General features: G+C 40.4%; 1 protein-coding gene across 7 annotated transcripts in view; it reads left to right on the top strand.

The window, feature by feature from the left end:
• GNE (glucosamine (UDP-N-acetyl)-2-epimerase/N-acetylmannosamine kinase) overlaps positions 1–13,938 on the top strand; it is a 67,490-nt gene that overhangs the window by 41,142 nt on the left and 12,410 nt on the right. For all 7 annotated transcript variants that reach the window (XM_084628011.1, XM_084628010.1, XM_084628014.1 and 4 more), the window contains exons 8-11: positions 2,031–2,160; positions 10,300–10,521; positions 12,336–12,518; positions 13,446–13,562. In XM_084628011.1, the coding sequence (XP_084484137.1) occupies positions 2,031–2,160; positions 10,300–10,521; positions 12,336–12,518; positions 13,446–13,562 (652 nt within the window). The remainder of the gene's footprint in view (positions 1–2,030; positions 2,161–10,299; positions 10,522–12,335; positions 12,519–13,445; positions 13,563–13,938) is intronic.

The raw sequence follows: 13,938 nt of genomic DNA, 5'->3' as shown, positions 1-13,938 counted from the left end.
GGTTAGGGCATGTTGTGGGGCAGTGTGGGGAAAAGTGCACCATCACAGCCTGCATGGTAGATGTTCTGTGAATAAAATACTTCAGTCTCCAGGGCTGTCAGCCCATCATCTTTCACCACCAAAGAATTCATGGAACGTAGAACATTTTTCTTTGGCCTAGAGTTGAACAGCTTATACACAGCTAGCTCATTTAAGTGACTTTTCCCAGAGTGGGTGGAATGCCTCTGGGGCTGGCATGAAGAACTAGCCAGGGAAGCACAAATAGGCCTCTCAGTTGTTTCCCAGAAACTTTAGCATTAATTTAAAAAAAAAAAAAAAGTGCCTAGCTGTTCTGATTGTGAAGAAAACCTTGAAAATGTGATCCAGGCATAACTAATGAAGAGATGTTGGCAAAAAGCCTGAAACAAGAGCTCGGAAGTGTTAACTACCTCATTCAATTGACTGGGTACAACTCAGGTACCAATAATGATCCTTTAAATTTGGTCACACTTGTTAATGATTTCACCACTCAAAGCATCTAACACAGGCGAGAGTGTGTTATAGTGCGAAGATCTACACAGTCTACTCTGATCTACTGTAAGGGTATGTCTAAGCTAAGGAGACCACACTAGCATAGCTAGGTCCCTGTAGCTACAGCGGCATAACCCTATCCTGTGGATGTAGCCTACACAGACAGAATGAGTTTTTCCATTAGTGTCGGAACACCACCTCCCTGAGTGATGGTGGCTACGTCGACGTAGCACATTTACCCTGGGGTTAGGTTGGCATCACTACAGTGTGCAGGAGTCTGTGGTTTGGTTTGGGGGTTTTTCGCACACCTGGCAGATGTAGCTATGTTGATCTAGCCCTAAATGTAGACCAGGCCTGAGTGACACCCTGTTTTTGAGCATGCATTTAACAACATATGGCAGAGCTGAAGGTGCAGTTGGTTTAATTTCCCTGAAGGGTGGGACTCAGTTGCTGAAAGTTTGGAAACCATTGCTTTCAAAGAGCTTTCAAGATCTTCTGGCAAAACCAGAACAAAGAGATTACCTCTAAAAACTGTCTCTAGTTACTTTTTTTATTTGTTCCTGAAAAAACTAAAACTGGTGGAGGAAACTAAATGAAGATTAAAGGAAAATACAACACCATCATTGATCTAATGCTGACATTTGAGTGCAAACCAGCACTCAAATGTCAGGAAATTCCCAAAGCTGAAGTTGCTTTGGTAACATTAAGGCAGTCACATGGTATATATACAGCATGGTCTATTCCTTTTCCCCTTGTAAACCACAGTGTAACATTCTGCTACCAGAAAATACACAGGATGTGCTTTGTGACAGAGATAACATCACCAGTTCACTTTTGAAATGTATTCACTTCTTAGTGGTTGATCTTGCAAGCTTACCATTACATTAACTTTCTTAACTTTTCCCCCTGCACCCACACATAATGAATGCTTTCATTGTTTTAGGAGTGTTAAGTTATAAAAATCCTCCTCTCCTTCATCCCCCCCCCCCCCCACACACACACATCAGAGATTACATTACTGCAAAAAATGTTTCAAAGACTGATATTCAGAGTCAGCATTGCTGGATAAGAAACAATATTTATAACGAATGCCCTTTATAAGACCAATCCCTGCATCTGTATGTGTCTACTTAAGTTTCCTGTTGCCAGTAAAATAGCAATATTTATGACACCAAACAAACTTTTGTTTTATCATATTTAAAACTAAAAAACACTTCCTTTTTAATCCAGCCATTGATCGTAAAGCTATTTGAGTTGTCCCTTCCTCCCTTTCAGTGCTGGGACAGAGTGAAACCAGATTGCACATGGGTGCAAGGGGCCTCCCCACACAGATAATCTTGCAGGGTCAGGGCCTAAGACTTGTATCTTTTTTTCTCCCCAGTTGGAAGTAGAGCTGTGGCCCTTTGAAAATATAAAATTGTTTTTAAAGCTGATGGGTCTGTAGTCTAAACAGAAGAGAAGTCATTCATTTTGCAGGGCATTTATATAAGTGGACAAGCCTGACTGTTTTTCCCTCTTAGGGTGAAATAGTAAAGAAATATACCCAGCTCAATCCTAAAACCTATGAGGACAGAATAGAATTGATTCTCAAGATGTGTATGGAGGCTGCATCAGAAGCTGTAAATCTGAACTGTAGAATTTTGGGAGTGGGTAAGTTAATGAATATTGAGTTTTTCTTCCAAGACTTTAAACACTAAATGAGATTGTTCCAGTTGTGTTAAAAATTTGATCCCTCGCATTTTCACAGCTTTTATATTGACAGTTTTATTCCTTTATTTAGTGAGTATGATAAGGGATGCTTTTTAAATACGTGTGAAAATGGGGGGCTGAAAACACAGCCTAGAGTCAGCTCTCTCTGAGTAGGAACTGTGAAAGCTATCCACAAAGCTATGCCAATGCACCTCAGTCCCAACCTGCAACACCACAGTATTTCCAGAACTAGTCATTTCATAAGAAGAACTTTTCATTCATGCTGATTTCTGTGGCTTTTGATTCTAGGGCCATGATTCTGAACAGCACTGCCTGACTGGTGTTGCTGAGGAGATACAGCCCTCAGGGTGGTGGGTGGCAAAGGTTGTTTTTTAACCTACCTTGACGCGGGGGGCCCAGCACCAGAATTTGAAGAGCATAAGTTAGAGCAGCCCCTGAAACTGCCATCACTGATGGACACTTCCTACAGTTGCTTGTGGCGAATAACTTGGGTGCCAAGCCCCTTTACTCACCAGAGCAGCATAAAGAGGCCAAAACAAAGTCCTGAAGTGATGCTTATGTCCGTAGAGTTGGAAGGCAAAATAGCTTTTCATTTGCTATTTCAATTTCACTGTAGCAGAAACCCATTTTAAATTATTTTGTTTATACTGTAACTGATCCAAGCTTTATTCCTCTTAATGACTGACTAAAAGCTTTGTTCTGAAACATTTATTTTAGTGGAAAGGATTCTGTTTAACCAGAATATTAGAACCTCATTCCATTTTGTCCAAAGACAAGTTTTGCTCTAAAACTGAAATTCTGATTTAAATCACATGGTATAAAAATATTACTGTCAACTCTTGAAAATTTGTATTTGCCATAATGAGCCTGGAAAAACTTCAATGGTGACTACAAAAAAGCAAAAGAAGCAATGTACACGTGTGTGATCCAAATCCCTGAACTGAAGGATTACAAAAAGGCAGTTTATAAATTCTTTATTGCCAGAGAGAACTTTTTTGAGAAAATTCTATTTTAAATTATTATGCTACTACATTAAATAACAGGTTTTAGAGTAGCAGCCGTGTAAGTCTCGAAAGCTTATGCTCAAATAAATTTATTAGTCTCTAAGGTGCCACAAGTCCTCCTTTTCTTTTTACATTAAATAACAGAATCTTTCAGAATAATGTCAGTGAACAAAAGGTCCTGTTTGACATCCGATGTTTCACTTGGACTAAAAGTTTTCTGTACTTTTTCAGCAGAACAAACAGAGACCAGGAGTAAATTGGTCCAGCACCTCTGCAAGTCTCCTGGCCAAATTCAGCAGTGACTTAAACAGTGGCAAACTTCGGACGTTGAGTGTAAGGTAGTCGGATATTAGGTGTTAGTGACCAAATGGTGCGATTTGCATGGGTGTGGCATTCAGTGGGTGTGCAAGAGCCATGTAACTTACATGCTGAAAGGGAGGAGAGATGTTAGAAACATCTTATAAAAGGGTTAATTTCTCCAGTGCTGTGTGCCTTGTCACCATGCACTCCTGTGCAGTTTGTGTGTCACCTCCTACCAGATCAGAGTGGTATTGTACATTCACTTCATTCAGGTGCAAATGATGACCCAAGGTGCAGGGCAGTGGAAAATCAGACCCAAAGACTGTGGGCCTGATTCTTTTCTTCCACTTGTGTTTGACTCTGTGTGCCTGAGGGGCTGTTTTGTTTTATCTCCTCCTGTTAGTTGCATTTCCTGTTACATTTCCCTTTCCTCCTCCTTGTGCAAATTGTACTCATTTTTGCACACTACTGAATATTAACCCAGTGCAAGCTGCACTGTGTACACCTATTTTTTTGTGATGAGACTTGCACAGCTGCTTATGTCACTGCTGAATTGGACCCAGAATCATAGCTGTAATGCTGAATTTAGTTGACTTGTCATGTGGCTTTTTGTAACTTTTTTTATAGTTATTGGACTGATTTTTCAGAGGTGCTCAACAATCAAACCACATGTTAATTTGTGGAATTTGTAATTCTGGTCTGTGGATTTCTGGACGATACCATTTTTGGAGTGTTCTAATTAATCAAAATCAAATGAACCCTTATAATAATAGAAAGCTGTCCTTTCCCCTTTAATCCTACAACTCTCAGTAGAGGGACCGTTGCAAATGGTAGTGTGGACCCTGATGAAAGTAAGCACTCCAGTGTTTAACAGAATCTTTTGATCTATTTAAACAAACCTGTTGGACCTGATTCTGATGTAACTCCATTGGTTTCTCTGGGTCACTCCTGACTTACATTGGTGAGAGATCAAAATCAGGCCCATTAAACTTTTAACTGGCGATTTAAATAATATCTACCAAAGACCCTATTGTCCTTGCACAAATTAACTATCATAGTGAGTTATCTTTGCTCAATATCTGACTAATGACTTTCTGCTGAACGTTACTTTCCTGTACAATGCATGAATTTATACCCGTGACTTAACTCTTAATCCTTTTATCCAGTAGTTCCTGCTATGTTACATGTGGGAATGGATTCTGCACTGATTTAAAAAATGGATTTTCTGTGCCAAGCAAATCTGTTTTCTGAAGCTATATTCCAGGGTAACCAAATTAACTGGCTAACATAACCCCACCAAAATACCAGCCTTAGTGTGGATTTACAAAACAGGACATCATAAATTAATGCAGGTGCTAAACATCATTACAATTTAACAATATAAAAATAGTTTGCATACTGCGGCTACTTAAAATGTTACTAGCTGTTGAATTCATTGTATGTAACGCTTGGCTGTTTGGGGAGTATGATTACACATTCTGCTGTATGCATTGTACTGTGGTGAAGAACATATAAGTAGTAGTTTGAAAATTAATGTAGCTTTCAAGCAATATCTTCTGCATATCTGCATGCTGTAACAAGACATGCTCCCTCTAATGTGGTAGTTTTAAATAAGTATTGTTGTTGGCTTTCTACAACACCCAGCGCCAGTCTGTCTCTGCTGGATATGTTGGAAATCAATAATAATCCTGGCCATAAAGTAGGCCTTCTCTCAGCTAAAGCCCTCTTTCATGCATAATGGGGAACATTTATAATTTGGCCATATGACCAAGTTTCAACCAGTTGGATTTGATTTAAAAAACTCACACACCATATATATAGTGGTGGGAACCATGTGATAAATGGATACATGATTCTTTTCCCTACCCCTTTGACTGCATCACCTGCACTCTGCCCACTATTCCAACCCTGGCAGGACTATTTTATTATTTAATTACATTAAAGTCCCAACTAGCCTGCCTAATACAGTCCCCCTCTATTCGACATTGGTGAGGCCTCATCTGGAGTACTGTGTCCAGTTTTGGGCCCCACACTACAAGAAGGATGTGGATAAATTGGAGAGAGTCCAGTGAAGGGCAACAAAAATGATTAGGGGTCTGGAACACATGACTTATGAGGAGAGGCTGAGGGAACTGGGATTGTTTAGTCTGCAGAAGAGAAGAATGAGGGGGGATTTGATAGCTGCTTTCAACTACCTGAAAGGTGGTTCCAGAGAGGATGGTTCTAGACTATTCTCAGTGGTAGAAGAGGACAGGACAAGGAGTAATGGTCTCAAGTTGCAGTGGGGGAGGTTTAGGTTGGATATTAGGAAAAACTTTTTCACTAGGAGGGTGGTGAAACACTGGAATGCATTACCTAGGGAGGTGGTAGAATCTCCTTCCTTAGAAGTTTTTAAGGTCAGGCTTGACAAAGCCCTGGCTGGGATGATTTAATTGGGGATTGGTCCTGCTTTGAGCAGGGGGTTGGACTAGATGACCTCCTGAGGTCCCTTCCAACCCTGATATTCTATGATTCTATGATCAGCGTTAGGGCCCCATTGAACGAGGTGCTATACCTTCCAAACCTTGAGCAGCTCCAAGCAGCTTTTTTTTTTTTTTAGTATAACAGAATACCTTTGCAGAGAAATGTTTCCTCCTTCCCTTGACAGAAATGTTGAATTTTTCCCTCAGTTACACTAGTCTAAGGACTGGGGTCATCAGGAAGTATTCAGCTGTGCACCAGTGTTAGGTTCATGATCCAGTACTTTGTAAGGTATCAGAGTGAACAGTGGGAGCTTTATTCCATTAGGAAGATTTTTTTTTAAAAAAATCTCCATTTTCCAGTAAGATGTCAGATGTTGAAATCCAGATGCTATGATCTATAGAAGTAAAAATGCAAATTTAAGTAATTTTAGAGGTTTCTGTCTTAATTATAATTATCCAGTCCATCCAAAGTCTGTACAATGTACAGGTAAGGGGTGTGAAATAAGAGGAATAATTTAAAAAAAATTAAGCCTCAAGCACTTCTAAAATCATTTTTCCTAACGTGGCATATTCCAAACCCACGATTAGTGGTATAAACGTTTATTTGCACTTGTTAAGGCTGACCTGTATAACTCATTCTTGTCATTGCCACTCATGAGGAATGCAGCTATTCCAAACTCATGCTGGTAACACCTTTATATCATGCCACACCATCATGTGTTCTCTGTTTAAAAGCAGTGACCAAAATGTTTATACTTGGGTATCTTAAGCTAGGCACCCTAGCATTTATTTAGACACCTCAGTAAGTGGTCCCACTTTTAGAGGTGCTTTGCACTCACGTTCCACTGACTTCAGGAGTTTTCATCTGATGATAACCATTGTCTTCTCAATATAAACTTGACTAATAACTCTTTACTTTGTGTATTGTTCTCCAGGACAAGTCCCATTCAGACGCTTACTTTGATACTTTATTATCCAAGTTCCACTGTTTCTCTTTCATTCATCCTAAATGTTTATTTAAGTGTTGCCAATTTCAGCAGATTTTACTGATCATAGAATCTTAGGACTGGAAGGGACCTCAAGAGGTTATGTAGTCCAGTCCCCTGCACTCATGGCAGGACTAAGTATTATCTAGACCACCCCTGACAGGGGTTTGTCAAACCTGCTCTTAAAAGTCTCCTATGATGGAGATACCACAACCTCCCTAGGGAATTTATTCCAGTGCTTAACCACCCTGACAGTTAGGAAGTTTTTCCTAATGTCCACCCTAAAACATCTTTGCTGCAATTTAAACCCATTATTTCTGGTCCTATCCTCAGAGGTTAAGGAGAACGATTTTTCTCCCTCCTCCTTGTAACAGCCTTTTATATTCTTGAAAACTGTTATCACATCCTCTCTGTCTTCTTGTCTCCAGACTAAACAAAACTAATTTTTTCAGTCTTCCCTCATAGGTCATGTTTTCTAGACTTCTAATAATTTTTTTTGCTCTTCTCTGGACTTTCTCCAGTTTGTCCACATCTTTCCTGAAATGTAGTGGCCAGAACTGGACTTAATACTCCAGTTGAGGCCTAATCAGCACAGAGTAGAGTAAAATAATTTTTTCTCATTTCTTGCTTACAACACTCTCGATGATACATCCCAAAACGATGTTTGCTTTTTTTTTGCAGTAGTTTTATACTCTTGACTCATATTTAGCTTGTGATCCACTATGACCCCCAGATCGCTTTCTGCAATACTCCTTCCTAGGCAGTCATTTCCAATTTTGTATATGTGCAACTGATTGTTCCTTCCTGGATGGAGTACTTTGCATTTGTCCTTATTGAATTTCATCCTATTGACTTCAGACCAGTTCTCCAGTTTGTCCACATCATTTTGAATTTTAATCCTATAGTCCAAAGTACTTGCAATCCCTCCCAGTTTGGTATCGTCTGTACACTTTATAAGTGTACTCTCTATGCCATTATTTAAATAATTGATGAAGATATTGAACAGAACCAGAACTGATCCTTACAGGACCCCACTTGTTATGTCTTTCCAGCTTGACTATGAACCACTAATAACTACTCTCTGGGAATGGTTTTTCCAACCAGTTTTGCACCCACCTTATAGTAGCTCCATCTAGGTTGTATTTCTCTAGTTTGTTTATGAGAAGCTCATGTGAGACCGTATCAAAAGTCTTACTAAAGTCAAGATATACCATAGCTACCACTTCTCCCCTATCCACAAGGCTTGTTATCCTGTCAAAGAAAGCTATCAGGTTGGTTTGACACGATTTGTTCTTGACAAATCCATGCTGACTGTTGCTTATCACCATATTATCTTCTAGGTGTTTGCAAATTGATTGCTTAATTATTTGCTTCATTATCCTTGTGGGTACTGAAGTTAAGCTGACTGATCTGTAATTCCCCAGGTTGTCCTTATTTCCCTCTTTATAGATTGGCACTCTGTTTGCCCTTTTCCGTCCTCTGGAATCTCTCCTGTCTTCCATGACTTTTCGAAGATAATTGCTAATGGCTCAGATACCTCCACAGTCACCTCCTTGAATATTCAAGGAGGTATTTCATCAGGCCCTGGTGACTTGAAGACATCTAACTTGTCTAAGGCTTTGTCTACATTACCACTTTTGTCGGTAAAACTTCTGTCAGGATTGTGAAAAAAACACACCCCTGACTCATAAGTTTCACCAGCACAAGTGCTGGTGTGGACAGTGTTATGTCGGCAGGAGAGGCTTTCCTGCCGACGTAGCTAGCACCGGTCAGTGGGGGTGATTTAATTATGCTGGCAGGAGAGCTCTCACACGGGAGACCTTAACAGCGGCCTAGCTGTAGCGATAAAGCGGTGCTGCTGCAAGGTCCGTAATATACACATAGCCTAAATAATTTTTAACGTGTTCTTGCCCTATTTTAGTCTCTGATTCTACCTCATTTTCACTGGCATTCACTACATTAGATGTCCAGTCGCTACTAACCTTTCTGGTGAAAACTGAAACAAAAAAAATCATTTAGCACTTCTGCCATTCCACATTTTCTATTATTGTTTCTCCCCATCATTGAGTAAAGGGTCTTCCCTCTCCTTGGTCTTCCTCTTGCTTCTCATGTATTTGTAGAATGTTTTCTTGTTACCCTTATGTCTCTAGCTAGTTGAATCTTGTTTTGTGCCTTGGCCTTTCTAATTTTGTCTCTGCATACTTGTATTATTTGTTGATATTCATCCTTTGTAATTTGACCTCGGTTCCACTTTTTGTAGGACTCTCTTTAGTTTCAGATTATTGATGATCTCCTGGTTAAGCCAGGGCGATCTCTTGCCATACTGCCTATCTTTCCTTCGCAGTGGGATAGTTTCCTCATGTGCCCTTAATAACGTCTCTTTGAAAAACTGCCAACTCTCTTGAATTGTTTTTGCCCCTAGACATGCTTCCGATGGGATCTTACCTACCAACTCCCTGAGTTTGCTAAAGTCTGCCTTCTTGAAATCCATTATCTTTATTTTGCTGTTTTCCCTCCTACCATTCGTTAGAATCATGAACTCTTCCATTTCGTAGTCTTTCACCTAAGCTGCCTTCCACTTACAAATTCTCAGCCATTTCCTTCCTGTTTGTCAAAATTAAATCTAGAACAGCCTCTCCCCTAGTAGCTTTCTCCACCTTCTGACATAAAAAATTGTCTACAATACATTCCAAGAACTTGTTGGATAATCTGTGCCCTGCATTGTTGTGTTTCCAACAAATGTCTGAGTAGTTGAAGTCCCCCGTCATCACCAAGTCCTGTGCTTTGGATTATTTTGTTAGTCGTTTAAAAAAAGACTCATCCACCTCTTCTTCCTGATTTGGTGGTCTGTAGTAGGCCCCCTAAAATGACATCACCCTTGCTTTTTACCCCTTTTATCCTTACCCAGAGAGTTTCAACAAGTCTGGGGTGCTTGACACTTCTTTAAGATGGACAACTCCTTGGTATTATACAGGTTTTTTTATATGTGGCTAACGAGAGGCACAGAAGGGTTAAGCAACTTACCCAACACCGTCTAAAATAAGAAATTGAATTTTCAGCTGCTAATGATAACACCTCCCAGCTGGTTAGCTGGAACACTGAGCACATATTGATAAGGATGGTAGAATTCCGTTAGTTCTCGTTTCATATCATAACTGATGTAATGTATTGCAAGTGAGGCTTAGGACTGTTTTTGTTTAGATTCAGAAATATATCATTTAGTGTTTAAAAATAAAAATCCTTTTCCTCCCAAGGAGCAAATAGATAGTTGTTCCAGAGTTATTTAGCCTTAGCCTTGATTTTTCTCTTATGTGTTTTGGGGCTCAGGTATTTCTACAGGTGGACGGGTGAATCCCCGAGAAGGAATTGTGCTTCATTCCACAAAGCTTATTCAGGAGTGGAGTTCTGTTGATCTGAGAACCCCGATATCTGATGCTCTGCACTTGCCAGTCTGGGTGGACAATGATGGCAACTGTGCTGCTCTGGCAGAGAGGAAATTTGGGCATGGAAAAGGAGTGGAAAATTTTGCAACAGTAATCACTGGTACAGGTAAGTGTGAACTCCCGGAAATGAAAGCACTGAATTCCTGCTGTCTTTATGTCACAGAACAGCTGCATTAGTGAGGGCCTTCCTCCAGTTCCAACATTGTAATATAATTCCCTTCCAGCTGCAGAAAATGTAGGTCCGATCTGGAGCCATATGGAGTAGCTGAATGAGGAGCTCAGCTTGACCCATCATCCTAGTAGCACATTGTGGCACTTGGATGGTGGGTCTGACACACTTATTTGATTAAAAAGATACGGACCATTTACACGGGTGTCAGTCACCTCCGCTGAAGAATCCTCACTTGTTAAAAAACAACAAAGCCAGCCCAAACCAGTCTTGCATATGCATGGCTAGTTATGTCTCTACTAGTGTAGACTAGATGTTAACAGATGTAATCTGGGCTGACCTTGAGCTAAGGATCCTGACTTCGCACATTCTATATCACCACCGCTGCATTGCGCCACCCAGGCCTGCCCACTGCCATCCGAATTAGTGAGGGAAGAATGCTAATGAACAATAAACAATCCTTTGTAATGCAAATCACACTTTCATACTAGCTCTAGGACAAGAATTCTAGATGCACCACATCTGAAGGATGTGATTGACTTCTACTTTAGTATTTACAAGTTTTGATAAGATTTTGCTTCTTAAGGGTGATTTAAATATTTGTTTCATGCATAAAGAATTTAGGACTACTATCAAGGTTCCTTCCCCACTCTGAACTCTAGGGTACAGATGTGGGGACCTGCATGAAAGACCCCTTAAGTTTATTCTTACCAGCTTAGGTTAAATGCTGCCACCACCAGAGTGTTACACAAAGAACAGGGGAAGTGCCCACTTGGAAATGTTCCCCCCCCAAATCCCCCGAAGCACTACTTCCTGGGGAAGGCTTGATAAACATCCTCACCAATTTGCATAGGTGAACACAGACCCAAACCCTTGGATCTTAAGAACAATGAAAAGCAATCAGGTTCTTAAAAGAAGAATTTTAATTAAAGAAAAAGTAAAAGAATCACCTCTGTAAAATCAGAATGGTAAATACCTTACAGAGTAATCAGATTCAAAACCTAGAGAATCCCTCTAGGCAAAACCTTAAGTTACAAAAAGACACAAAAACAGGAATATACATTCCATCCAGCACAACTTATTTTATCAGCCATTTAAACAAAACAGAATCTAACGCCTATCTAACTAGATTGGTTACTGACTTTTTCCAGGAGTTCTGACCTGCATTCCTGCTCTGGTCCCGGCAAAAGCATCACACAGACAGAGAGAACCCTTTGTTCCCCCCAACTCCAGCTTTGAAAGTATCTTGTCTCCTCATTGGTCATTTTGGTCAGGTGCCAGCGAGGTTATCTTAGCTTCTTAACCCTTTAAATCCCTCCTGGCCAGAGGAAAAACCCTTTCACCTGTAAAGATGTTTACCCTTACCTTTATATTTATGACAACTACTATGACAGGAGTTATGAACTCACAGGCTGTGACATAATGTCTACATGTGCCCCTCAATAACCCTCTTTGGCTAAATAACTCATAAACAAATTATACCATGACATGGCCAATGAACTATGCATTATAGGTGTAAGTTCATCTTGCCATCCAGGGGCAGGGGAGACTTACGTATTTAATTGAACCAAGTGCATTAAGCAGAGAAGAGATTTGTAATGACTACTCCTTTATTTGGTCCTAATACAGCGATGCACAGATACATATATTTAACCCCTTCCCTTTTAAGATAAGGATATATAAGTTCCCTGCTGAATCCAGGCCATTACATGACTATTCTTTTACTGTCAGAAATTTGTATATGCTTATAGGAATTGGAGGTGGAATCATTCATCAACATGAATTGATCCATGGAAGTTCCTTTTGTGCTGCTGAACTTGGACACATTGTGGTGTCTTTAGAAGGACCAGAGTGCCTGTGTGGGAGCCATGGATGTATAGAAGCATATGCCTCTGGAATAGCCTTGCAGAGAGAAGCTAAAAAACTACATGATGGTAGGTGTATTTTCTACCCTCTTTTTAACATAGTTGTTCAATCTTCTGTGATGCTGCTTCTGAAGGAGCTTCAGCGATGGTAAAATTGGATCATAGGTTTAATAAGTGTGAACCTCAGTAGAGAGAGAGAGCATGTAGGGTGGGATTTTGGAAAGTGCTGCATTGGCCTAATTCTGCTCCCAATGAAGTCATAACCTAGCTTTAACTCATATGTATTGTGTTGAATTCAAAATATTCCTTAGAATTTTTTTTTTCCTAGTTTCAGGGTTAGTAACTCCCCTCCTCCCCCCAGCAATTAATGCTTACAGCAGCAAGAGCACTAAAGTAATATATTGTGATACTTTTAAAGGCAATGTTACATGTGAGCTTTGGAAAATTATATTTCTCTGGACTAACACACCTTTGTACATCTTGGATTTTAGATCTCTCAGTGGCATGTGGCATGTTATTTCTACTACTGCAAATAGTTAACCTTCTTACTAGCCACTTGGCTGTTTCGCTATGTCCTGTTGATGAGCTCAGTTGTTTGTTCCTTGTGGAATTGGAACCTCTCATCAACAGCTCCCCAGTCTTGAATACAATGTGGACAGTTTCTGCTCTTAATTATATTTTACATCTATATTTGGAGTGATTGATTTGTAAAACAAACCAGTTTGCTATCACAATGGAACTGTCATAATTAAGGCCCTGATCCATCAAACAGCTACTCACATGAATAACGAGGCACCTGACTAGCCCCGCTGAGTTCAGTGGCACCACTCACATGTATGTTTGCAGCATCAGGGCCTAAGTGTGTAAATAAGGTCTGTCTTTCTAAAAGTTACCTTCCTTTTTACAGATGAATAACATAGATACAAACGCCCTGTTATTCCAACTGCAGATTTGTTATTAATGTTTCCCTCTGGGCTTTCTCTTCACCCCAAATAGAGGACCTGTTGTTAGTGGGCGGAATGTCAGTGAAGACGGAAGAGACCATTAGTGCTGTGCATCTCATTCAGGCAGCTAAACTTGGGAATGCAAAGGCTGAGAGCATTCTCAGAACAGGTAAGAAGCTAGACCTAGGGTGGGAAACCCTCTTAGGGTATGTCTACACTACGAAATTAGGTCGAATGTATAGAAGACGGTTTTGTAGAAAGTGTTTTTATACAGTTGATTTTGTGTGTCCCCACACAAATGCTCTAAGTGCATGTAGTCGGCGGAGTGTGTCCACAATACCGAGGCAATTCTCGACTTCTGGAGCGTTGCACTGAGGGTGGCTATCCCACAGTTCCTGCAGTTTCCACCGCCCATTTGAATTCTGGGTAGAAATCCCAGTGCCTGATGGGGCTAAAACATTGTCGCGGGTGGTTCTGGGTACATATCGTCAGGTCCCTGTTCCCTCCCTCCATCCGTGAAAGCAAGGGCAGACAATTGTTTTGCG

This window comes from Lepidochelys olivacea (assembly GCF_965140295.1).
Source record: "Lepidochelys olivacea isolate rLepOli2 genome assembly, chromosome: 5".
NCBI classification, from domain to species: domain Eukaryota; kingdom Metazoa; phylum Chordata; order Testudines; family Cheloniidae; genus Lepidochelys; species Lepidochelys olivacea.
This window is presented reverse-complemented; position numbering and strand designations above follow the sequence as displayed.